This window comes from Alosa pseudoharengus, unplaced genomic scaffold (genome assembly GCF_046254945.1).
Source record: "Alosa pseudoharengus isolate Yale_2024_CS ecotype anadromous, Long Island Sound unplaced genomic scaffold, YU_APseudo_1.1 YU_APseudo_1.1_scf_10, whole genome shotgun sequence".
Lineage (NCBI taxonomy): Eukaryota > Metazoa > Chordata > Actinopteri > Clupeiformes > Clupeidae > Alosa > Alosa pseudoharengus.
This window is the reverse complement of record NW_027468565.1, coordinates 27,108,524-27,136,023: the sequence shown is the minus strand read 5'-3', so window position 1 is coordinate 27,136,023 and position 27,500 is coordinate 27,108,524. Positions and strand designations below refer to the sequence as shown.

The 27,500-nt window shown below is 48.6% G+C and overlaps 1 protein-coding gene across 1 annotated transcript in view; it reads right to left on the bottom strand.

Annotated features, from left to right (window-relative positions):
* The window catches only part of reln (reelin), a 140,037-nt gene that overhangs the window by 58,076 nt on the left and 54,461 nt on the right, over nt 1–27,500 (bottom strand). Inside the window, exons 3-5 of the mRNA XM_076269304.1 lie at nt 23,577–23,712; nt 9,268–9,338; nt 57–89 (exon numbers count right to left, since the gene is read on the bottom strand). Coding sequence (XP_076125419.1) covers nt 57–89; nt 9,268–9,338; nt 23,577–23,712 — 240 coding nt within the window. The remainder of the gene's footprint in view (nt 1–56; nt 90–9,267; nt 9,339–23,576; nt 23,713–27,500) is intronic.

Below are 27,500 nucleotides of genomic sequence, written 5' to 3'. Positions count from 1 at the left end.
ACACATTTCTGGAGGGTAGCATGGAGTGGGTAGCTGATGTGTTGACCGGTACTCACCTAAGCTGGGCCTCACTGGAGATTCTGTGGGAGCTGCAACACAGATGGGAGAGAGAGACGATGGGAAAATCATGAGTTGAGTTTGGTGCTCTGTGCTCTGTGCTCTGGAGAGGTTAACATATGAGCAATATAATGAACTCTGACCACTGAGGAGAGACGTACTGCGTGACGCGTGTGTATATCAGCTCTTTCAAAGGCAGAAAGTCATTTTTTTCATTATTTTTCTTTTTCCTTTGGCCAGCTTGGGTCAGATGACCTAGCTTGTTTCCCAGAAGAAATTCCCCCTCCTTCCCGCTCCCACGTCCTCCCTGTAGATAGCGCAGCAGAGCGGGGCAGTGCAGGCGTCAGCTCTGATGTTAATTCCTCTGCGAGAGCGGCGCCATGATTAATGCCTCCCTGCCAATTAACCGCTGTCCGCCCCAGCGGCTGACACAACCCAAAACGCTCTCACTCACTCTCTCTCTCTCTTTATGTGTATAGACAGTATATATATCTATATACACACACACACAAGCACTGGCCCCTTCTTGTCCACTACCCAAAAGCACACACACACACACACACACACACACACACACACACACACACACACACACACACACACACACACACACACACACACACAAGCACTGGCCCTTCTTGTCCACTGCCCAAAGCACTCACACATACACATACTGTATACACACACACATACGCACACAAACACACACACACATACAGTACACACTTACCACCTCTATCGTCCCTACCGGAGGAGAGGAGGCTGCAGAGACTAGAGCAGGTCAGACACTTGGTCAACTTAGCTAATGATGTGGGGAACAGCCCTAACACCTTACCAGAAAGAATAGTGAACTTTTACTACTTAGATAACTCCTCATTTTTTTGTGGTTAATGGTAAGCTTTGGAGTTAACATGTGAACTGTATCTGGGTCATACAATGATTATCTACACCTGAATGAAGTCTTTTTCTGTCCTCTTTGGATGGTTTGACTTTTGGTGCTGGGATTGGGAGACTTTGTAATAAGGGACCAATGTCTTTTCAAGAGAGAGGATCATCTCTGGGTGTAATCTATGGTCTTAATCACGAGGGAGCTCACCATCTCTGAATAGGTAAATCTCACAGAAAGAATCAGCTCAGGTTGGACTGAGAGAGGAGAGCTGGGAGGAGACAGAGAGGCAGAGAAACTTTCTTTCACTAACACGGCACAGCTCAATTTAGAGCCACTAAACTCCCAATTCAGGGGATTTGCAGAATTGGGTCCTGTTCATCTCACAACAATTGACTTTCACTGAACTCCAACTTCCCTCCTACAACAGCAGTTTTCCCCTGCTGATGCCACTTCTAATGCATGGAGAGGGAGAGAGAGAGAGAGAGAGAGAGAGAGAGAGAAGATTACCTTTCAGTCAGCGACTTGTGTATCTTTTTTTAAGTTAAATGCTGACGGTAAAAGTTGGAGATTTAATACAGTGTTTTGACAAAAGAGGGGGAATCGGGAAGTATTGGATGACCAATCATGCGGACAGGGAGGGAGTATCGAGTGCAAACACAAACACAAAAAAACACACAGCGAACTCGACGGGGGAGTAATTTGGGACTTCACCGGAGCCCATTAAAGGCAGATCAAAGCACTTCACTCTCCATCGTAATCCACACTCCGTCGGCAATGCAGAACGCGTTCCGAGGAGTCCGTCAATCAGGCCAGGCCTCTTCTCACTGCCCATTACAGCCTGTTAGAAAGCACTCGCTGTGAAAAAGCAACACTATAACCACGGCACGCGCCTCTCTCCAGAGCAGCAGTCACAGCTACAGAGAAGGAGAATGCTGACTGCATGCTAATCGAGCCCTGTTCTGTCTCTCTACTCATCTACCAATTCTCTCTCTCTCTCTCTCTCTCGCCTTCTCTCGCTGTCTCCCTTTCTCTCTCTCCTTCTCTGTTTCTTGCTCTCTCTTGCCTTCTCTGTCTATGTTTCTATCTCTCTCTGTCTCTCTTTCTCTCGCTCTCTCTCTCTCTCTCCTTCTCTGTTTCTCGTTTGTCTACACTTGGACTCCCCATTTACAAACAAATCAGGCCTCATTACGTGGCCAGCTCGCTATCGTTCCCCTGTCCAAATCTGCGCTCCACTCTCTCCCAGAAGATCTGTCTGTTCTCTCCATAGCACACATGAGCCAGAAAGTTCACTAATCCCTCTCTGCGCCCCCCCTACTACTTCTCCTCACCCCCCTCCTCTACCCTTTCTTGTACATTTCATGCCCCCTCTCTCCTCCTCTCTTCTCCTCTCCTTTCCCCCCTCTCCTCTCTGAAGCCCACTTGCATGCGGAGAGCAGACAGTAGCAGTCATTTTCAGGGCTGGCTTAATCCCTTCTCACTTTCCTAAAGACTTCAATTAGCGCCCCCTCTATTAGCGGCTCACGGGCACTAATGCCTGTATCTCCAAGGCCAGGGCTTACACCGGCGGCTCCGCTCCGCTCCACTTCCCCTCCCTCGCCAACACCCCCAACCATCTCCACCTCCACGCTCCACAAAAGACAGTGCGGGGTGGTGGCAGTGCGCACCAATCAGATCCGTGGCGGCGGGGAGATTGGGGAACTGGAGGGTTGTGTGTGTGTGTGTGTGTGTGTGTGTGTGTGTTGGGGGGGTGGGGGGGGGGGTGTTGTTCAAGCTTTCACAGATTCCCCCAACATCCCACCACAAAGGAGCCGGGGCGCGCGAGTCACTTCAGATCTGCCCTCCTTACCCCCCCTCCCTCCCCACCCCCACCCCATCCTGTCCACCCTTCTAATCTCAGTTATGTGACCGCAATTTAATGGCTTTGTGTGAGCTCTCTCTCTCTCCCTTCCTATTGGTCTTCTCTGCTCTGAAGGCCTCCAGAACGCCGCGCCCCTGTGAGCACTGAGAGGAGAGCCGCAGGGCGTAACTGAGTGGAGTCATTTGTTGTCTACAGTGAACAAAAGTCGGTGTTGTTTTCTCTCGTGCTGTCCTTCAGCACGAACTGCTCCGAGGCTCGCCAAAGTCGAGAGAAGTCGAGAGCAAAACTTGAGCACATCAAGGCAGAAACAGTCCCATGGAAGCCTGGTGGAGATCAGTCTCATTGGTTGGGAGGCAGTGCTGCCTTCCTCTCTGAGCCCACACCCCTCTAAAGAGTATCAGGGGGGTTATCGGTGCCAAGTGATTTGATGCATGGCAGAAATCAAAGGCCCCCGAAGAACCAGAGTGCAGCCTATCAGGAGGAGCTTTGCTCTCCGTGTCCCCGGAGTATCCATCACTGCAGGAACTGGCCCGGTCCAGGTGCTCAAGCTCATACCAGAGACCCAGCTAGCCAAGTTAAGAGAGACTTCAAGGTTCCCTCAGCGATGAGGGACGAGCAGCCTGTCAAAATGACCCCCTCCCACCACCTCCTTCTCCACCTCCTCCTGATCATCCTCCTCTCCTCCCTTCAGCGCGTGTCCCTCGGGACTCCTGGCCTCCAGTGAGTTATATGTGACTTTTAATAATCCATCAGCAGGAGAGGGGGTCCGGGCGCCCCATAAAGGGCTGATTTATGGGGCGCAGGGAAATTACAGGCTCTGCCGTGGCCACCACTCTGCCCGGCCTGTCACCGGGGGGGGGGGGGGGGGCGGCGGGTGGTAATGGACTGCTCGAGCCCTCGGACATCGCCACCCAGCCACCACCACCACTGCTGCTGCTACTGCTGCCAACTATCCAACAGCACCTCTGTCATAGCCTATCTGGCTAATGCCGCCCGGCAGGGATGGATTACTGCACGGGCCTACCGGGCCCAGGCCCAGGGGCCCAAGGGGTCAGCGGGGCCCTGAAGCCCAAGCCTTTGCATGGAATCATTGCCTCAATATCAATGAATCAGGATGTAGGCTATGAATCTGATTGAATTTAGTATTGGCCATCCCCAAAATGCACCAGAATACAGGAAATCACATCAGAAAAAATTTAAAATGTCTGGGGGAGGACCCCCAAACCCCCCCTCCCACATATACGACAATAAGTGTGGGGCCCTTAATACATCTGGGCCCAGGGGCCCGAAAGTTCATAATCCGCCCATGCCGCCCGGGCTGCTGTTAGCGTGTTAGGCAGGCTCTTCTCAAGTTTTCGTCCTCTCCATGTCCTATGCCAAGCCTGGGCTTCGTTTGTCACTCGGCACCATCATTCCTAGCTTGGCAGCGCATCAAATACAGGACAGGGAAATGAAAGGCAACGTTTTCATGCTTTTTTTTTTACGTTGCTCAGAGAGGTAATGGGACTAAGTGGGTGTACGGTAGATCAAGGCTTAACCGTCAGACATGTAGGGAACAGGGTGGGGGGTGGCTGGGGGGAAGTAGGGAAATGTGTTGCTGCCGAAATGCTCCACCTGACAGTGGAAGAGTTATGTCTACCAAGCCAGGTTTCCCCACATGAAAAGGGGGAATGCAGGAATCTGCTCATATGTCTACGCAGGCTGCCATTTTAGCTCATTAGCCTTTATGTCTGGAGTAGTTGGGGTCTTGATTCAATTTGACAATTAAAACTTTTAATGAAATTCATTCAACAAGCAGATTTTCAAAGGTCTCTACTGGTGGAGAAATAACAAGGGCTCCCAGTGTGTCCTGTGTTCCAATGTTTCCACTGTGGTCTATGGTCTGATGTTCCCAGTGTGTTCTTTGTTCTGATGTTCCCAGTGTGTTCTATGTTCTGATGTTCCCAGTGTGTTCTAAGTTCAGATGTTCCCAGTATGTTATATGTTCCGATGTTCTCAGTGTGTTTTATGTTCCGATGTTCCCAATTTGTCCTATGTTCCAGAGACACTAGGCAAATATCTATAGGCCTGTCTTGCAGTTGGTAGCACCAAAGATAGGTTAGGCTATTAGAGGGCTTAAAGCAAGGACATTTCTGTGCCTGAAGTTCTGTGCCTGAAGTTAGGCTGTTTCTGTGCCTGAAGTTCTGTGCCTGAAGTTAGGCTGAATTCAGGCACAGTGTCTAATGTGCTTTGATTTGAGCTTTAAGGCTGTTGGGCAAAATAAAGCCTAGTATTGTGCCAGCAGCCATAAATCAATTTGTAAAGGCAATGTCATTTTTTAAAGGAACATTATTAACCGTTCTTCTATAACGTTCTAACCGGTTACCATTTAGATGAGAGGCCTTGGAACGAATTTAGAATGAACCGAAATGAAAATCATTCTGTTTTCAGTCCCTAGTTCCCAGTGTGTCCTATGTTCCGATGTTCCCAGTGTGTCCTATGTTCCGATGTTCTCAGTATGTCCTATGATCCGATGTTCCCAGTGAGTCCTATGTTCCAATGTTCCCTGTTTTCTGCATGGTGCTCAGTTCTCTTCATAGTTGTTTTTCTCACTGTACTTTGCAGGACTTTTCTCTCTCCTCCTTTCCTCCTCTCCTGCTCTCCTCCCTTCCCCTCCTTCTCTCCTCCTGTCTGTCCTCCTCCAGGCCCATGTCCACTCATGTGCAGGACTTTGCAGGACTTTACTCTCTCCTCCTTTCCTCTCTGCCTCTTCTCCTGTCTGTCCTCCTCTCCCCCGTCCATCCTCCTCTTCTCCCCTCCTCATGTTTGTCCTCCTCTTCTCCCTTCCTTCTCTTCTCCTGTCTGTCCTCCTCTCCATCCTTTTATCCTCTTCTCCTCTACTCTCTCTCCTCCTCTCCTCCTGTCTCTCCTCCTGTCTCTCCTCCTCTCCTCCTGTCTCTCCTCCTGTCTGTCCTCCTCTTCTCCTCTCCTCCTGTCTCTCCTCTTCTCCTCTCATCCTGTCTGTCCTCCTGTCTCTCCTCTTCTCCTCTCCTCCTGTCTGTCCTCCTCTCCTCCTGTCTGTCCTTCTCTTCTCCTCTCCCCCTGTCTGTCCTCCTCTTCTCCTCTCCTCCTGTCTGTCCTCCTCTCCTCTCCTCATGTCTGTCCTCTTCTCCTCTCCTCCTGTCTCTCCTCTTCTCCTCTCCTCCTGTCTGTCCTCCTCTCCTCCTGTCTGTCCTTCTCTTCTCCTCTCCTCCTGTCTGTCCTCCTGTCTCTCCTCCTCTCCTCTCCTCCTGTCTCTCCTCCTCTCCTCTCCTCCTGTCTGTCCTCCTCTCCTCCTCTCCTCCTCTTCTCCTGTCTGTCCTCCTCTTCTCCTCTCCTCCTCTCCTCCTGTCTGTCCTCTTCTCCTCTCCTCCTGTCTGTCCTCCTCCAGAACCCTGTCCACTCATGTGCACTCTGCTGCCCAGCGACCCCCTCCTCTGCCCCATATCCAAATCCTGAGTGTAGACTTAGTGGCTCTCCCTCTTCAGCACTTGCTAATCTGCTCATTTATTCCTCTGATTCCGTCTGTGATTCACCCATTCATCTCTCTCTCTCACACACACACACACACACACACACACACACACATTACACTTGCACACACACACACACACACACATTACACTTGCACACACACACACACACACACACACACACACACAGTCATTACACTTCACTTTACACACACACACACACACACACACACACACACACACACACACACACACACACGGATCATAACCCTGCCAGGATATTTATAATTTCTTTAGCTGCTCAAGTCTCCTCTTAGTGCTTGAACTTTGAAGTGGCTTGAGCTCTCATCTCTACTTTGCCTCTTAAACATGCTAATGCTCCATTTGGCTGGATTCTTATTGCACTTCACGCTCAGGACTGCTCTTACTCTACATTTGGGGAAGTCCTTTGAATGATACCACCGATAAAGTACTTTGCAATTTCATTTAACAAATTCTCCTCCATTTGGTCAATCCACTAGTCCTGATCTGTGGAGCTGGGGTGTGACATTCAGGGTTTGTTTGGGCCAAGAGAGACAGACAGAGATGGAATAATCCCCCCAACTCCTTAACCACGTCTGTCATCGTCTGTCTTTAGATCTCCATCGGGCTCCTGACTTGAGTTGTTCACTTAACTCAAAGAGTCAACTAGGGCAGCAGTCATCGCTCCTCTCTCTCTCTCTCTCTCTCTCTCTCTCTCTCTTTCATCTTTTGAAGATTCGAGAGCGGAGGAATGTCAAACAACCAGAGTCATGTGTGTTGAGCAGAATGACACTGGAAGGATGACGGACTGGGGACAGGACTCAGTGACACAGAACGCTCCAAAACACCTCTGTGCATTCTCACATCCCCGGAGACCACTGTGATCCTGCTTTTCTCCACCTCTCTCTCTCTCTCTCTCTATCTCTCTCTCTCTTTCTCTCTCTCTCTCCTCTCATTCTTCTTTCTCTATCCATCTCGCCCCTGGCATATTCCAATCTCATTTGGAATTCAGATTCCCTGACAGTATTCTGCCAGGGAGCAAAGATGGAAAAAACCAAGAAAAAAGCAAAAGAAAAAAGTGACATATTATTTGGCGAATTAGCTGGTAACGAGGTCAAGCTCCCTCTCTCATCTCTTCTCTCTACGTATTTTTTTTCCTCTTTTTATGGCGTTTGATCTCCCTGTTGCTGGCAGCCCACCGTCAACGTATGACCTTCAACTTTCTCATTAACGTTTGGCCTCCATCTCCACTCCACTTAGAGAGGAGAGAGAGAGAGAGAGAGAGAGAAAGAAAGAGAGAGAGAGATGGTGTGCCCCTTACTGACAAGGATTTTACAGGGAACGTCCCACACCTTCCCTTCCTCCTCTTCATTCCTTTCCTCCTTTCTCGTAGGTTCTCTATCTTAACCTGCGTTCCATCCCTCTCTCTCTCTCTCTCTCTCTCTCTTTCTCCCTCTCTTTCTCTGCCCCTCTCCTTGCCGTCAGCTGTTCTATTTCTCCTTCTCATCTCATCTCCTCCTTGCCGGGTCGCCTCTGGTCGTCTCCGGAGCTGTGTGTCACCCGTTCAAGTTCAGAGTGTCTTTGCCAAGCGGCGCCGAACACTTGCCAACACACATCCACTCCGCGGGGGCAAGTGGTTGCGCTTCGCGAGCCGTCCTTGCAAGCCGAGGTGACCGGACCCCACCGTGGCAGTGTGGGGCTGTAGCTAGGACGGGCACCCGGGCGAGATGACATGAGTCGGGCACGACGACGCGTGTTGGCAGCTCCATGTCGCTTCTCTGTGCACTCTTTAACACTCACTCACTCACTCACTCACTCACTCACTCACTTACTCATTCTCCTCTTTGGCTAGCTGGATGGCTCCATGTCCTGGAGAGGTCAGTAAGTGCCTTGCGGTGCGCTGGGGTTGTGCCAGCAGCACCTCTCACACTGACTTGTTTTTCTGTCCCGCTTTATCACTGTGGGATGAGTGGGTGTGTTTGGCCAATGACAGCTATCGGTCCACTGACTTCTGTCTGACTTCTTTTTGCTGCAGGGCTTCTGATTTCACTGGAAAGTAGAGTGCAGTGTCTGCACACTGAGCCTGTGTGCTGCTGCTGAGTACTCACTCACGTTAGCATCCAGTGGCCTCAGACCTGTTTTAGGTATGATGTCTTTAAGAGGATTTAATGCTTCTAAATATTTCCTTTGGAGTTACTTGAATTACTTACAGGCACTAAATTTTTTAGTTACATTTTGTAGTTACACAGGCTCTTGCAGTCTAAATTCGTCCAATGAGTCAGTACACTTGGATTTAGTATTTCACATATGTAAAATTATGTACATATTATTATGTGGATTAAGTTATGTTATATTTACATTTGTATTTAAGTAAACAGTCTGTGAATTTCAATAAAGTACTGTAGTGTTTTTACAAATTGAATATGACCACTGTGCTTGCAACATCAACTCAATATAATCTGATTATTATCTGATTATTATCTGATCTGAAGTTGGTGGTCACTCCCCCTTCTGCTATGTTGTCAAGATGGTCATCATTGAGGTAGCGAAGTATCCAGCGGTACACATAAGTTTTGACCGTTATGAGTGTATTGTCCAGGTACTCGTGGATCATTCCAAGTTGCCATGGTTGTCATTGTGAACTCTACATAGTGAGTATAGGTATGGAAGAACCTGAAATGGGACTTGCTGTAGCTCAACTCTGAGCCTCCTGCATGCATCCTGACCAACACCCCGGCTCGGCTGCTCAGCCACTCCAACAGAATCACAGTGCAATACACAGAACTAGAGGAATCCTCCTGCCTTCCTTCACTCCCTCCTAACCTGTCCTCTACGCCCCCACTCCACCTACCCCACCCCACCCCACCTACCCCACCCCACCACACCTCACCCCAACCTCCCAAGGCCGGTCCCCCAAATGGGTAGAGAGAAATGAGTGCTCCCAGTCTCACCTCCCTGCTCACACAGCTGCTGGGCCAGGGCGTCCTTGAAGATGATCTGTCCTCGATGTGTGGCTGTGGCCCTGGAGAGAAAAAGAGAGAGAGAGAGAGAGAGAGAGAGAGGGGGGAAGAGAGAGAGGTTCAAAATCACCAATGATTCTAGCCAATCAGAGGACACTGGGGAGGGGGGGGGGGTAACGAGCCCATTACCTGAAATGAAGATGAACATAGCACAGATGGTCTAATATCAGTGGATATTAGTGTGTGTGTATGTGTGTGGTGTGTGTGTGTGTCAGACCACACTCGCTCTCTGAGTGCCTGGCCATAGCTTTGGACTCGGCTCTCGGGGACAGGAAGATGAAAGGTCAGGAGGTCAGCGCAGAATAATAGGACTGAGAGATGAACCAAAGGAGGCTGAGTAGAGGTCCACTGCAAGTGTAGCAGGAGATAAGCCTTCAAAGTCCCCCCAAAGTCAAACAAGAGGAATTCTCCAAACAGCCAAAGGTCCACGAGGAGCACGGCCCGTCTGCATATACTTCAGAGCTGCTGGAGCATGTCTCGTTGAAAACCATAATAAAAGTTTTGAAATAAAAGTGATTATGGCCTTACATCTGAGGTTGCGATTGTTTCACAGATGTTTGAGGAAAGAACATTTTTAGTTTGAGCTCACATGGATGCAATTCTGACATGGCTACAGGCTGGAAAATACTTTTACATTCAACATCTTGTGTATATTAGCTTGCACTGTTTTGCTAAGCTCCATTCTAGAGTTAATAATAAATTGCATATCTGAAGGAGATGCAATAAACACAAAGAATGGTAATGTCTTTAAAATCACTGTGAGCACAGCCCTTTCTTTAAATATTTAGCTGTGGGTAAATCAGGGGAGATTGATGTGCTAAAAGTGGCTCCAAATGAGCTCTGCACCATCCAGTTTAAAAACCCTGCTTAAAAAATTAGGCCACATTTGCATTTTGATTTGCAGTTAAGTGCATGAGTTTAATCGCAAACAAAGATGTTACGGTTCCTGAAATATGGTGCCACTTCCCTCCCAGTGTGCTGAGAGAAGGGCACTCATTGTGGCCTTGATGTTGATGATCAATACATGTCTGGCCCAATCTGATTCTACTGCACATCTGGCATGGAAACCTATTGGCCATTGCATCAGGTGAACTAGCTCATTGTCAAAGGCCCGGGGTGCATGTTAGCACATGTATTGGCACTGAATGCAGATGGGATGGTTGTGTTAAAAATATTATGCACATGTGCATATGGGGAGGTTTTCAAATGTAAGATCACAGAGCCAACACTGGAGGCACATTAGGAAGTCCATAAACCTGACATATGGACAAACATACTAGACGGACACACATAAACACATACACACACACACACATATTCTGACACATCCCCAGCATGCATGTACCTGTTTCCAGCACATGCATTGACATTACCAAGCCATCGCACATTAAACCTCTGTGTTAAAATACAGCATTTAACCGTGCGTCATTAGTAGACCTCCCCACAGGGGCAGCCAGCCCAAGTTCAAATGCTACCACTGCTGTTAGGGAGGAGTCATGGGACCCTGGCACCACGGACCAGCCAAAATAATCTCATAAGTGAACACAACTCTGTAATTACAGCCTAATGAACTTACGGCTTAATGAGGACGGGCATCTGGCTAAATGAATCAGCTGGCTCGCCAAGTCTAATGGAATAATTTCATCAGAACGGCTAGCTCCTTTTCACCGCGACTACAAGACGAGAGGACACTCTCCTCATCCATCCCTGCCACAACAAAGTTATCCACGAGGAGGGAGAGAGGACTCTCTCATTCGGGCCTAATGTTTGGCCAACTTGCATGAAAAAAAAAGTGCTGTGTCACTGTGCCAGCCTGTGTCAGTGACAGTGCAGTTTGTCATTGAGGGCTGATGATTTAGCGGAGCCTCAGTCCAAAGGGCGGTCTGATTTAAGGCCTGATTTAATCAAGGCACCGCATCAAATCTTCTGAACTGAACTGAAGCACTCCCTCCCTCCCCTCCCTCACCTCCTCCCCCCTTCCCCCCATCCCCGCCTGCCCCCTCCGGACAGAGCTTGATCAGAGGGTGGACAGAGCTTTGAAGCGGGCAGGCTGAAGAGAATTGCCAAGATATATCTCTGCTAACGAACACGCAAAAAAAAGATGTGAGCTGTTTGGACCGATAGCACTGCAGAGAGAGAGAGAGAGAGAGGGAGGAGGAGTGAGAGAGAGAGAGGGAGATGGAAGGAGAACAAGAAAAAAGGAAAAATGCAGAGGAATAAGAGACAGAAGAAAGGAAATAGAAGTCTTAAATCACTTGAACATAACGAGGCATACATTACTGCCTTTAGAAGCGGGGTGGTTTGTGAGAGAGAGAGAGAGAGAGAGAGAGAGAAAGAAAATCAATTGTAGCCCCATTAATGTCAAAGACATAAAGCCGTAAATATCGCACTGGAGGTCCTTTTTTTCCCATCAGCCATTTCACCGTTTCGCTAAGTGTCATATGTTTTGAGTTAATGGCCTCTCCGTGATGGCATGGCCAATGATAATGTCTCGCCTGGCTCGTTATTGAGCATTTGCACTGGAATCAAATGCAGAGATTCAGCACAGAGCAGTGCCTTCAGGCCTAAGAGGGTTTCTCTGGGTTTGATGGCTTTGGTCTGGCATCATCATCACCAGCATCATCATCTGGTTTCCGCCAGAGCTCACCATTCCCCCTCTGTGGGTTTTACTGGCTGGTGAGTTCAGCATGCGCGCGACCAGGTTGTCTCCAGACATCTCACTTCCTCTGGTGCTGAGACGGAACCTCCTCTCTCTCTCTCTCTCTCTCTCTCTCTCTGCTCCGTGTTGCAACCTCCTCTCTCTCCTCTCTCTCTCTCTCTCTCTCTCTCTGCTACAGTATGTGTTTCAACCTTCTCTCTCTCTCTCTCTCTCTCTCTCTCTGCTCTGTGTTGCAACCTCCTCTCTCTCTCTCTCTCTCTCTCTCTCTCTCTCTGCTATGTGTTGCAACCTCCCCTCTCTCTGCTCTCCAAATGAAACATGCGTTCAGGGGGCTCCCCACACACACAGGGGCTGTCGGAGCCACTCTGGATCAAACCTCACAGCGGTGATGCAAGACAGAAGCCTTTCCCCTCTCAGACTCTGCTCTGTCAGCACATCTGTCCACAGGCCAGAGGAGGGAACAGGTCAGACTAAAGGCCATTCTCCCCCTCGGAGACCAACGCTGAAGTGCAGTCCATGTGGGATCCTAAACAGAAGTGTCTGAGAATACTGTTGTTCGTTTGATTTCACAAGAAGGATGAATCTTAAGGAAAGAAAAGGAATAAGGGGTCAATTGAGGTCAGTCTACATTCAGATATTACCACAACAGTCCTTAAATAAACTGTTGAATCTCCCTTTGGAGAGGATGCCATCCGACTGGGACATAATGAACCCAAGGTGGGTATACAGTATGAGTGCGGGAGGCCGGTGTTGCCTCTCCAAATCCCTTTAAGGTCGTGCTGTCACCAGTCATGGATGTTGTTTTGTTTACATATTCATGATGGCTCATGAATAACTAAAATGTTGCTTATGAATGAATAACAAAGGCATGCACATGGGGCATAGAGGAGAGTCTCGAGCAAAACAGCTCCTAATTACATTCATATTTCACAACTTGGTTTTGGTATTTATGAATAAAAGATGGAAAGAAGTAATGACCGACAGGAGGCAATGCAGGAACAAGAAGCTGAAATATTTACTAAACACACTATTGGTTGTGTTCATTTGCAGAACACAGAGAGAGAGAGAGAGAGAGAGAGAGAGAGAGAGAGAGAGAGAGAGAGAGGGTGGGAGAGGGGGAGACATACGTGTGACACCTACACACCAAACACACACACACACACACACAGACACACATACAAGGGCATGTATACTGACACCCACCCAGCATGCAAGCACTTAAACAGCCTTACAGCCGTGTACTTATTGAACATCGAAATGTTAATTTGGCCTTTCCACGGAGAGGGGGAGGGGAGGGTGGGGGGGGGGGGTTAAAAAAAGCAATTAATGCCCCTTCAGAGGGCCCATGCGTCACTCCCGAATCCGACTGACTTGCACACAGTCCTTCCATCACTCAACTCCCCAAAACCAGCTCCATCCCTTTTCTTATCCCATTAATCTGCCCACACATCCCAACGCTGGACCCCAGATAAGAGACAGCAGTGGGTGGGGGGGGGGGAAGAGAAAAATATTGGCATGTTAAAAAGATTCAAGGACAAGCACAGAAAGGTGGAATAGGCTGGGATTGTATTTTATTTTATCAACACAGAGATATCGCTCCCTCTCTCAATCTACAGTATGTCCGTCTCTCTCCCTCTCGCCAACTCTCTCCCTCTCTCTCTCACACACACACACACACACACACACACACAGACACACACACACACACACACACACACACACACAAACATACATTCACCTACTTAGCCAGTAACATCATTAACAACATTAGCCAGTGCATGTGCAGGGACAGGCTGTCAGCGCGGACGTCCCCAGGAGCGAGTTGAGCTGCTGGGGTAATTATGGGGAGAGGCTCCCATGTTTGATTACATGCTCCTGTCCACCGGCAACATCCCCACTGGTGCAGAGCTGACAGCTCCAGCTAACCACATAGCTTCGTATGCACACACACACACACACACACGCACACACACACACACACACACTCACACACACAAGCACACACACACACACACACACACACTCACACTCACACACACACACTCACACACACACACACACACACACACACACACACACACACACACACACACGCCACCCACTCATCACCCCCCCCAACCCTATCGCCTCCCCACACTTGTCATGTCACACTGACCGCCACTGCCCCACAGCCTGAAAGCTAACATGTAAATATGTACACACACACACACATACACACACACACACACACACACACACACACACACACACACACACACACACACACTCTGTACACAGAACATCCACAATAACAAGCACACATACATAATACAGATGTGCAGAGTGCACACAAACACACTAAATTAACCCCCACCACACACACACACACACACGCACACACATGCAGGCATGGTATTTATCCAAAGTATATGCTTATATTATATGCATTTTTTCATACATAGTGCATCTACAGAAACTGACATACTGTCTATACCATACTGTCTGGGCAGATGCATAGTGCCTCGACTACCAACTTCCCCGTCGCTTCAAATCCCCAATTAAAAGCTCATTTGCTCATCTTGCCTTCTCCGGGTGGGTAATGGTGATTAATACCAGGCATTACAGGCAGAGCTGGTGCCACTCGCTCACATTCATTTCATGAATTTGGACCTCGCCTTTAAAATAATTCAGACTAATTGCTTGATTTATCCTCCGTGTTGAGTACCAGCTGTGATAGCAGAAACGATAATCAGTGGGAGAGGGAAAACAATGTTTATCTTTTTCTTCTCCTTTTCTCTGCCACCCCTCTTGCTGCTCTTGTTTTAATCAAATCATCGCTTTTCTTCCGTTGTTGTCAGTCATGATTTTCTTTCAGTTTTCCAGACACAGACATCATTTCTCTGATACTAGAGGCCTCTAGTTGCTATGGCGCCTGCATGGCTAGTTTGATTCTATTTATTACTGATCTTCCTACAAAGGAATTACAAGCAGAGAGGTTTTTTTATTTTATTGAGGCCAGGAGTGCTTTCTAAGTACATGCAAATTTAATGAACGCACAGACAGGGGATTTGGGACTTGTTGGCAAATTACCTGCTCGTTAGCGGAGGGTCAGGGGAAAGTCTCGTTTAAGAGATGCCGCGAAAAAGAAGTGACCTTGACAACAATTACCAGGTAATTAGGAATTTAGGAGATACAAGCCTGGGAGTGAAAACAAGCAGCAAGTGGAGGACACAGAGGACGGGTACTGAGATACAGACAATAATACAGACAGACAGAGGAAACCTATTTACTATCGGAAAGGTTTTAAGGAATCACAGTGCAAAAAATGAAGAGTTTGGTTCCTAAACGCTATAAATCCATTTTTGAAAACATTAATGAGTCATGTTATTTAATTGTGTATTTCAGGTCATATCAATACAATTGCAGTTCTGTTGTTTTGATTGAGTAAAGATAAATCAAATAACAATACCCAACTACATTTCCACTGAAATTACTTGGAAAACACAATTAAAACAAATGATTTATGAAAATTCATTAAAATGGAGGATATAGCGTTTTGGAATCAAACTCTTCAAATACTATCACAGGTACTGTACTATGGATTCGCATTACAACAATGAGAGGTCATAAGGTCATGTTCTTGTGCGACTTGTTGTCTCTTATGGATCTTTTCTCAACTCATTCTAAAGACTGCTAAGGGAACTGTGCTGGAGAAGTGGCGTTACGTAAACAGTAGAAGTACTAGGTGTTTTAGATGGCGTGTTGATGGAGAGGAGAGGACAGGACATCTTTTGAATGTGGCCATCAGCAGCCAGTGAGAAACATAGACAGGCTGCTATTAGTGCGTCATACACGGATGCATTAGTGGAGAGAAGGACGCACACACTCCATACTCCTACTTAGAACGACACACACACACACACACACACACACACACACACACACACTCCACATTCCTACTCAGAAAACCCAGAGCAACACACTCTTAATTTGACCACAATGAACACACTCCACCTCCCGGCACACAAATATATACTGTAGTTAGAGTTACACACACACACACACACACACACACACACACACACACACACACACACACAAACACACACACACACACACATAGAGCTAAAAGGATCATTAGAGAGGACTCTTGTGTGGGGGTTCTGCATCCTACTGAGTGGAAATGAGTCCCCAGGCCGCGTTCCCTGACTTGACCCAGCCATTTCCGCCCAGATTACTCCATCTCTCTGCTTCTGTTCTGTGATGAAACATGAAATTTGGCCACATTTCCCTCCGGACGGAGTGTTTCTTGCTCGGGTAATTCTGTGGGGATCCGATAACCAGTCTGAGGGATGACCGCTTTTACCAGATCTATGGGATTTTAATGGCCCGCCCTGTTCAAAGGCAAAACAAAGCCGGTGAATGGCGGCTCTGTACCAGGGAGAGTGTAGGAGGCTGTTATGGAGTGCAGAGGAATCTTATGCACTCGTCTGAGCAGCTTGTGAGGCTTTGCTTGGCTTTATTCTTGTTGAAAGAGGAGTGTGTTGGTGTGGAGCGTTTTCACTGTGGGCAGTGGTTCAAAGGGCAGATGGGTAAAATGGCAGCATCTTGGCTGTGAAGAAGGGATGCAGGCAAGAGTGTGAATGAAAGAGTGGAGCAGGCGAAAGGGAGGAGAGCGAGAAAGAGAAAGAGGGGGGGTGGGGGGAGGAGAGTGAGAGAGGGGGGGGCAGAGAGAGGGGGAGGGAGGGAGAGAGGGAGAGAGAAAAAAGAGAGAGAGAGAGGGAGGAGGGATAGAGAGAGAGAGGGAGAGATAGGAAGAGAGAGAGAGAGAAAGAGAGAGGGAGAGAGAGAGATAGAGCATGGTAGCAGCAGGGGGTCAGGGTCTCAGTGTTTGAGACGATCAGGAGATGACGAGAGGCCATAAAAACCGCAGGGGCTGAATAAATCCTACTGCACAGAAAGAGCCAGGGGGGAAGATGGATGACCACCAGAGAGATAGAGAGAACAGAGAGAGAAGAGGAGGAGGAGGAGAGATGGATAGATACTGTCTGGCAATGGCAAGGAGGAGAAAACCAAGAGAAACAGGAATGTGCAGCGTGACATCCCTCTTCGCTTCAGGCAGGACGGACTGACAGAGCAATCGTGCAAATTAATAATTAATAATTACTCAAGCTGTGTTAATCATCAGTCAGTTCATTACACACATGTTTTATAGTGGTCTCTCGGGCACCTATTGATTTCTCTCTCTCCCTCTTTCTCTCTCTCTCTCTCTCTCTCTCTCTCTCTCCCTCTCTCTGCTTTGCCCTGCGTACTCTGCGGCTGTGCTGAAGGCTGGGGTCCCTATTTTCACATCAGTCGGACCTGATCTGAACCGCCTGCCCCACCCCTGCAACAGGAGACCTCATTAAATGGTGATTTGATGTCGAATTAGAAAGCTCCAGGCAATGAGAAACTGTCCATTAACCAGCAGCGAATCAATAACCAGCGCCACTGTCCCACTGGTCATCCTGCAGCCTTCCATAAGTCACGCGGGGCAGTGAAAGGTCAACTGTCAGCCTGCCATCGTGACCTCTGACACCTTTGATGAAAGGTCAATCCTGCAGCTTCACACATGTGACATCTTTCTTTTCCTGAGCAGAGGAAATGGGGCTTTCTGAGTGCTGAAAATGCAAGGGAGCCCAAGATTCCACCAGGAGTTCAGTTTGGCCCCCTCAGAGTGGGGGCGGAAGCTCTGGAAGGGCCGTAGCGTACATGAGGAAAAGGAACACGAGACTGCCGCGAGGGAGAGCCGGACAGGGCAGGACGACGAGCACGGCATTATCGGCGCACGGCATTATCGGCGGCAGCAGCGGCGGCGGCTGCGGCAGCATCCGCCTCACGGCGCGTCCCTGAGAGGCGGGAACAGATGGCAGCGGAGGCGGCCGGTTGGTTGGCAGTCATCACAGGCGCTGCTCTGTTCCTTTTCAATTAGTGCTAATGAGAGCAATGCCCGCACACGGCTCTCCTTTAATTCAATTTCTCGCCTGCTTCCCTCGCACAAGTGCGCCAAGGACTCCGTGCACAGACTTCCAAAAGAGAGTCTTTTCATCCAGGTTACACTAACCTGCACATGTATGGAGAATGACTACACACACAACACACACACACATACACACACACACTGAAGTACAGACACACAGAGTCACACACAGAGTGAAGCAAACACACACACACACACACACCACACACACACACACACACACACACACACACACACACACACACACACACACACACACACAGCTCCACTCCACTGGGAGCACTTTAGGATAGAAGCACGCATGTCATAATTAAAGCAATCTTCTCAGCAGATGCTTCAACTCCGTGGGGGAGATACGACACAAAACAGAACACCAAAAAAGGGTAAATAAGATTGCAGGGGAGGGGGGGGGGCAGGAGGGGGGCAAATAAGCCTTTTGTTGCCTTTCTTACTCTTCTGAAAAGAGGAGACAGACACTACCAACTACCAACAATCATCCCTATAGACCCAGCCCTACCCTTCTCCAGGCAAAACACACAGACAGACACACACACGCACACACACAGACACACAGAGCGACAGACAAACACACACACACACACACACACACTACAGCTATCCCGAGGCTGTGAGATTGGATAAAAGCAGAGACACATTAAGGCGTCTTTGTATGGTGCTCGGGAGGTGGCGTCGTTAAGCAGTTTCACCTCTGCAGGCGCAGGAACTCATTCATGGCGGCCCTGAAAGGCAGAGAGAGGTGTTTGGGGAGCTCTGGATTTGTCTGCAGGCCAGTAGGACCTGGTGATGTTCTGCCTTTTGTCCTCCATCTTAAGTGCTCCCTGACGTTATGGCTTTCCCATGCAACAGTTCCACAACATGCAAGTCCAAGTCCAAAGTCTTGTGCAACCGGCATTAAAAGACAAAACCCTTTGGAATATATGCAGATTGTGTAAATTCCTCACTATGGTGGACCAGCATCCATTGAACCTTAATTTGGACTGTTATCTTTAACATTCCTTAATATTCTTAGTCCCTTAAATGTTAAGTCCCTTATCTTTGATATTCCAAATGCTTTTTTGAGTGTTTTGAGTATTCCACAATCTCAGCAAATATGTTGATTTCACACTTTGGCTAAATTGTTGCTGTTGTGGACCCTTGTGTCCAGCACTTTGGCAGGAGTGGGCAGAAGTTGAAGTTCTGGACTGATTCTGCACACAAGTGAAGTGTGGCGGAGAATGTCTCTTTCGCTGTCAGCACGGCTCAGAGTTGGCTTAGCATTGTGTGATCTATCAGCAGGACCTTGGGTGCCCAGGCGAAGACCTCTGTCAGCTCGGGCCAGACGACTACTCACACACATTTATACACACTGATGAATGGTGCCGTCACGCACGCACAAACACACACACACACACATGCACACACACACACACACACACACACACACACACACACACACACACACACACACACACACACACACACACGCACACAGGCCATGCTGGGCCTAGTGCCAGAGCCACTCTCCACATTGTAGACTAACAAGACTGACATCTTGGTGCTAGAGGACCAGTTATCTGGGCTCTGTGCCCCGTTCCTCCAACAGGCCTGTCAAGCCTGGACCTCGCCTGCTGTCTCCCTCCCAGGTCTCCTCACCCCAGCCTGGGCCCTTCTCTCGAGGGGGGGGGGGGGGGGGTTGCTGGAGCTCCAGACAGAAGCTGTGAACTGTATCAGGAAGCTGAACTTCCGACCATCCGCAGCCAGTGCCAAGGCTGTTAAGGGCCCCCAGAGGGTCTTTCTCTCTCTTTCTCTCTCTCTCCCTTTCTCTCTCCCTCTTTCACTCTCTCCATTCACTCAGTGCTCTGTTGGAGCGTGACTGGTTGGGACTGATAAGGTCACCACGCCTCTTCTCTTCCATTGTCACAGCGTGAGGCGCAGCCTGCCAGGAGGGCTGTCATCCGGCACACTAGCATGCTTCCTCCTCTCCTCTCCTCTTGTCTCCTCTCCACTCCTCTCCTCTCCTCTCCTCTCCTCTCCTCTCCAATCTACAATGGAGGCTGGATCACGGGGCCATAGCTAGAGACAGACACGTGGCACACCTTAGTCCAGCAGTTGGGAGGGAGTGTTTGTTTTGCGGGGCTGATGAGACAGTGGACCACCTGTTTATGTACTGTGAAAGGCTGGGGGGGCTTTTTGAGCTCTTGAATGGTTGGTTGGGGAAGTTCAGGGTAGCTTTTTCCTGTCGATTTTTTATTTGGGGGCCCAATGTACTGTATCAGGTGAGGAGGAGGAGGGAGGGAGGTATGGTGAATTTCTTGTTGGGGTCAGCTAAGTTGGCTGTTTGGAAGACCAGGAAGAGTAGGATGTTGGAGACTGGATCAGTCGACCCGGTGGAGGTTCTTAAGGGGATGGTGGCTGTTTCGGTGGAGGTTCTTAAGGGGATGGTGGCTGGTTGTTTAAAAATTGAGTTCTCCTATTATAGCCTGGTTAAGAACATTGAAGGGTTTCTGGATGTGTGAATGTATTTATGAATGTTTGTATGGTGTTTGGCTTTGTATGAGGCACATCATGATATCATGGGTTAAGGAATGATCCAATAAATGGTGGTGGAAACCTTTCCTCTCCTCTCTGCTCCTCTTCTTCCTCTCCTCTCCTCCCTGCTCCTCTCCTCTCCTCCCTGCTCCTCTCCTCTTCTCCCTGCTCCTCTCCTCTTCTCTCCTCCCTGCTCATCTCCTCTCCTCCCTGCTCCTCTCCTCTTCTCCCTGCTCCTCTCCTCTTCTCTCCTCTCCTCCCTGCTCATCTCCTCTCCTCTTCTCCCTGCTCCTCTCCTCTTCTCTCCTCCCTGCTCATCTCCTCTCTGCTCCTCTCCTCTCCTCTCCTCTCCACTCATGTCCTCTCCTCCTCCCGCTCGACTCTCCAAAGAGCCACCAGAGACACGAGCCCATCTGCTCTGAGTTATGGCTGCTGACAGAAGAGACATGCTAATCCCGGGTGGTGAGTGTGGGGCTTTCTCTCTCTCTCTCTTGGAGTGGCAGTGGCGCCTGTAGGCTGCTAGAGATGAAGAGTGCAGGGCCAAGCTGGGTCTCCGGTTTATCTGCCCCTGCCTGAGTGACATTGCTGTCCGCCTCTCTGACTTTGGTCAGCGTTAGGGGTTGTGCTGAGCTCCCCCCCCAGCCCACCCCACTTTATCGTGGCCCCCCCTCTGGCAGATGCCGCTAATTACAAACTGACTGATGGCAACGCGAGGCTGTTTATCATGGCCTGGAGAGAGGCATGGAAGAGCTACGGTAAGTGCGAAAGAAACAGAGGAGTGGAAGTAATGACAGATGAGTGAGTTTAGAGTGAGACGCCGAGGGAGGAGGAGAGAAAAGAATGACAAAACAAGTGAAACCAAGATCAATGGCTACCAGACTGACCATCAGGCCTGATTTGTAGCTTCCCAAATCCCCACAGACTTCCAGAAGACATAAACCAGAGAAGCCATGTTGCAGCACAACTGATCCCAAGATGGCCATCTTCTCTAACAAAACACGTTTAACACACATCAGTCACGACAGCTACTTCTAACAGACCCTGTCCAACCCTGACTATCTATCTCATTCCAGCACTGACACACACAGAATGCAACTTTACCCAACCCACACATGTGTAGAAATATTAATAACACATTCTCACACACACACATAGAAAGGTTCCATGAAATATTCAAACAGATGTATGGCTCTTGGCTAGTCAATAACTAAAGTGTGTTTAGTTGACTAACTGACTGAACGGTGAGGCTGTCAGCATATCACATATCATGAGACTGGACATCTATTATATTCCACGCTATGTTGTGTTCAACTGACAGGGACAACAAGGAGGCGGAAATCCCCAAACCTGGCCCATAAAGCTGATTCTGATTCTGATTCTGATCTGGGTTTAAGTGGATATGTGTTCAAAATGACTCCAAGACAGCTGGTGTGAGACCGCAGCTTTATTCATGATACCGGGACACTGTTACCCACAGCAAATGTCAAGTAACAATCCCACACATCTGTGGGTGAAGCCAGTTCTTATACCCTTAACACACACACACACACACATGGAAAATCACAAGATACTCCCCCCCACCAACAATGATTCATTCATCCAGTTAGTATTAACAGAGATAAGGATGTTACAAAACCCCTTAACCTTCTAATGGCCTAGGCTATGTTTGTGTCCTTGGAGTGAAGACAATCAGACATCCTACAACAAACAGTCTTCTCACTCTCTGGAAATTTCCACAGAGGGAGGCTTCAAGGACACAGAAGACTGAAGGGGAACCATTTTCTCATAGCACATACGCATGGTTAAACTAAACATTTCCATTAATGAGAAACCTATAGAAAATGTATACCACAGATATGTGCTTGTGCTAATTGTGTACACCAGGGGTTCTCAAACTATCTGGAGATAGGGACCCCTCATAGGCCTCATAGGGACCCCTCCAAGGCCCCCCTCATAACCACAGCGCAAATGTAATAGCTAAATTGTGTGTGTGTGTGTGTGTGTGTGTGTGTGTGTGTGTGTGTGTGTGTGTGCGTGTGTGTGTGTGTGTGGAACACAGTGAAAATAGTGCAAAAGGATTTTTGATAAGGATAGTGCTTAAATACAATGAAAATGCACTGATGCAGTAACAGGCAATAAACAGAGAGAATCAATTTTTGGAAATACTTCATGTACTGTATTAGGAAAATATATGTTTAACCGGTGTTGGGGGAGGGGAGGGGAGTTAACACTGCAGCAACACATTAGAATACAGTGAAAATAGTGCAAACTGATTTTTTGATAAGAAAAACTACAGTATAGTGCTAAAATATAAAATACAATGAAACGTACACAATAGGACGCTTGGGTTATACAGTATGTCATGCTGTGTGTGCTGAGCGTCTCAGTAAATGTTCCTTGCGGATAACAGAGCCTCTATCTACGTATCCCACGCCGACTGCACCATGTTGTAGATCTCCTCAGTGAGGTAAACAATGGCCATGTGAGAGCTCTCTCCGTCTGACAAAGATGACCCCTGAGTGCCCTCGGCCCGTGAGTGCACTCCACCCCTCCCAGCATCCTCACTCAACCCCCCTGCGACCTTGTTATCAATCATATTTTTGGGCAGAGGAAGGACATCACAGCACCTCGCCCGGCCACCACCCTGCCGGAGCGACCCCTCCACCTCCCCGCGCCAGCGACCCCCGCACCTCCACCCGAAGCGACCCCTCCACCCAGGTCTACTGCACCTCCCTTCCCCTCTGTGTCCTTCCGGTCCCCATGGTAACCACCCAGCAAGCCAGGTTACAGGGGAGAGGGGGCCAGGAGGTGAAGGCCATCAAGAGGACAGTGAAGGACAGTGAAGCGGACAGCAACAGACATTAAAGGAGAGCGGCCGGCCACAACCAGAACTGGCTGTGACCACACTGACTGGGAAGAGTGTATGGGTGGTAATTATTTCTGCATTTGTTAGACACAATATTTGCCCACACAGCACCACACGCACGCACGCACACACACACAAACACACACACACACACACACAGACACACACACACACATTGAGCCACTCACAGGAAGTTGATGCAGCCGGTGCCGGCCGGAGGGGCGATCCAGACGAAGCTGAGGCTGGTGGTGGGCAGGTGGCTGACATGGGACGCCACCACGCTGCACACAAACTGGGTCCCAAACTGCCGCTCCGACATCACACCTACAAGAGAGATGAGGTCGGAGAAGGGGGGGGGTGGGGGGGGGGGGGGGACAACAAGCCGTTAGAGAAGTGCACACAGGATGGGAAAGACACAGTTTAACACTGATCTTAATTGACATGGACAGACAAAAGGGATGTGCAAGATGAGAAGGATATCCTGCTTCCTCTGACTGCTGGACTGATTTAATGTATTTGATATCTGTGTACAGCACAGCACCTGTACTGTGCTCACTTCTTAATGGGTGTAAGCGTATTTAACCGCAGTTTGATTGCATACTGCTATTGTTTCCATAATGTTTTCTTTTCTTACTATTTCATTTTCTCACTGTTTTAATCTCTGTTTAATCACTTTCAGCTGTTTTCTCAGTTTGCCAGCAGTACATTGGCACAACTGCACCTTCACTTAATGTGCTTCCTCCACTTTAATCATTCTGAAATGCTAATCCCTTGTTATTTCGGCTCCTTCTCATCTCCTCCTGTGAGTATTTTAATTATGGCTGTGTCACTAGTTTGTCTCATTACTGCTTGAGAGTTATTTTACGATGTTGGAAAGCACCTTGGACCGACGCCATTAACATAATACATAATGCATCATAACAACTTCGACTTGTCTGATAAACAACAAACAAAATCCGATTGACAAAGGAGTCTCTGGTGGGTGCGGAGAGCAGCGATCACAGGGCTCAGGCGTCAGAGGACGAGGCGTGATTTAGACTGGCCTCCGCTGGCCAGGGCGGCCATTCAGACAGACAGGCCAGACGCTGTGATGTATGGGGCCGAGCTTGGCTCACTCTAATCAGCCTTGGTTCTGTCCTTCATTACATCAAGCACACACACACACACACACACACACACACACTCTCTCTCTCTCTCTCGCTCTCACACACACACACATACACACAGACACAGTTGAGCAAGCGCGGCACAACCACGGCGTGCTGAGTGAAATAACATTGTGTAATGGCAGTGCTGTTATTTGTTATTGATGGCGGAGCATGTGGCGAGATGATTCCGTCGGAGAGATTACATCCCGGCTCATGGCTGCCCTCGTCACACAATCATTTTTTCATTAGGGGCCAATGAGGGAAATAATAATGTCACAGGGGGCAGGGGCAACACAAGTCAAACACCCAGACACACACACACACACACACACACACACACACACACACACACACACACACACACACACACACACAAATAGATTTAGCACAGTTCACCTTGCAAAATGCAAATGTGCTGTGTGCTCCCCCCAACCCATGTCTGCCCCCCCCCTCCACCCCACACACACACCCACATGGCCCAGCAGAGAGAATGCTGCCCAATGCTGATGCCATACTGTGAAAAGGTAGACCCTTCTTTTCACTAACCCACTTGACCCTTCCCGCAACATTTAAACTGACTACATTTCTCAAACACAAACCAACACGGACAACTTTGACATTGTGGTCCTGTACAATGTATTTCCCCCAAGAAACACAAGCACCCTAGAATCGGGTAGTTTACTCCCTGTTTGGGACAGGGGAAAGTTCCTTATTTGTGTCGGGGTTTTGGCTATGAGCTGTCTGTTAAATTATTGTGTTGCAGTGCTGTTGTTATCTAATTATCAATAATAATGTTATTAATATTAATAGTGACCTGTTTGTTACCATGTATGTCTACAGTCGTAAATGTATGTATTGTCAATGCTTGATCGTACATGTGCTGGGTAGATCCCCCCAGTCATAGTGGTATGTACCAATTTAGCTAATTGACTAGCTTAATTTAAGGTAAAGGTTTTCTGGCCTCAAGAGAGCAGTCTGGAGAGCATTTCCATGTGACAGCTTGCTGTGAGGCTGTGTAGCCTAAGTACTGAGAACTTTGCTATTATATTGTTATATTGTTATTTGTTTGCACTATTTTCCCGCTGTTACTAAATCTGCACTCTTCACCAACACACACACACACACACACACACACACACACACACACACACACACACACACACACACACACACACACACACACACACACACACCCCCCAGCAGAGAGAGTGCTGCCCCATGCTGATGGCACACACACACACACACACACACACACACACACACACACACACACACACACACACACACACACACACACAGTCCAGCAGAGAAAGTGCTGCCTAATACTGGTGGCATACACACACACACACACACACACACACACACACACACACACACACACACACACACAGACACACAGTCCAGCACAGATCGTGCTGCCCCATGCTGATGCCAGCTCTCTATTTATCAACATGCTAAACCATCTCCTCAGGCCTCTAGAGGCCCATTGATGGCTGTGTGTGAGTGTGTGTGTGTGTGTGTGTGTTAGTGGTGTTTGTGTGTGTGTATGTTGAGGGGGGGGGTGGGGGGGTGGTGACACATCAAGCCCTTTGGAGGACTTGAAAAACCTAACGAGGCGTAATTATATGTTTGGCCAAATCCATTAATTGACCGTGAGTAGATAATGTGCGGTCTACGTGATGGCATGATGGGTTTGCTTTGAGAGGGAGATAAGAAGCTGTGGGATGGCCACACGCTGTTGGCCTGGGTGCCTTCCTCTCTCTCTCTCTCTCTCTCTCTCTCTCTCTCTTTCTCTCTCTTTCTCTCTCTCTCACTCTCATTATTTTTGCCTTTGTCAATCCTCTTGCATGTTTTTTATGCTCAGTGATACTCTGCAAACAAAACGTTTAATACAAATAAATAACAGTGGTATCTTAGGGGCTGGCTGTGTATGTGTGTGTGTGTGTATGTGTGTGTGTGTGTGTGTGTGTGTGTGTGTGTGAGAGAGAGTGCAAAGTAAACTGAGTAAATACTGTAGGTGCCAATTGTATTCACCTATCACATATTTAGCTGCACCCCCCGGTACCTGTGAGTGTGTGTGTGTGTGTGTGTGTGTGTGTGATAAGACCGGTATAAAATGCACAGGTGTAAGTAACAGCAACTACAGAGATAAGCAAGTGCTCCTCACACTAACCGTCACTCTCACGCACCCATACAGACACTGACTAGCTCATGTAGTCTGATGGAAGATAAGAAAATATATAGTTTTACATTAAATGTCATGACAACAATACTAATATGTCTTAAAGAGCATTAACAAAGCTGGGGCTGCTGTTTATCCTTACACTCAATAACACATAAACATGTGTTCTAAATGTCGTCTTTACTTAATGTATTTTAATGTATCTCAACTGGTGTAAGTGCTATATTTGTTGAATAAACTATAAGTTTAAAGATAAATGAGTCAATGCATGGCTCCAGTCTCCCTCATCATACTGTAAGCCACATAGGTGCTGTGCTATCGGCCCATCCTCATTGGCCTGCAGTGCTATCGGCCCATCCTCATTGGCCTGCTGTGCTATCGGACCATCCTCATTGGCCTGCTGTGCTATCGGCCCATCCTCATTGGCCTGCTGTGCTATCGGCCCATCCTCATTGGCCTGCTGTGCTATCGGCCCATTCTCATTGGCCTGCTGTGCTATCGGCCCATCCTCATTGGCCTGCTGTGCTATCGGCCCATCCTCATTGGCCTGCTGTGCTATCGGCCCATCCTCATTGGCCTGCTGTGCTACTGGCCTCCCTCTCGGCCTGTGGGATTGGCTACGATCAGCGCTCTCTGAGCTGCTGCTCTGAGAGACATGGACAGGCTCCCTGTGGACTGCCGTCATGTGGGCTTAGGATTGGCATCGCCGCGGAAACCCAATCTGCCACCCAGCAAGGCGAGGTGACAAGCGGGCGCACAACCCGCCTATCCGCCCACTCTTC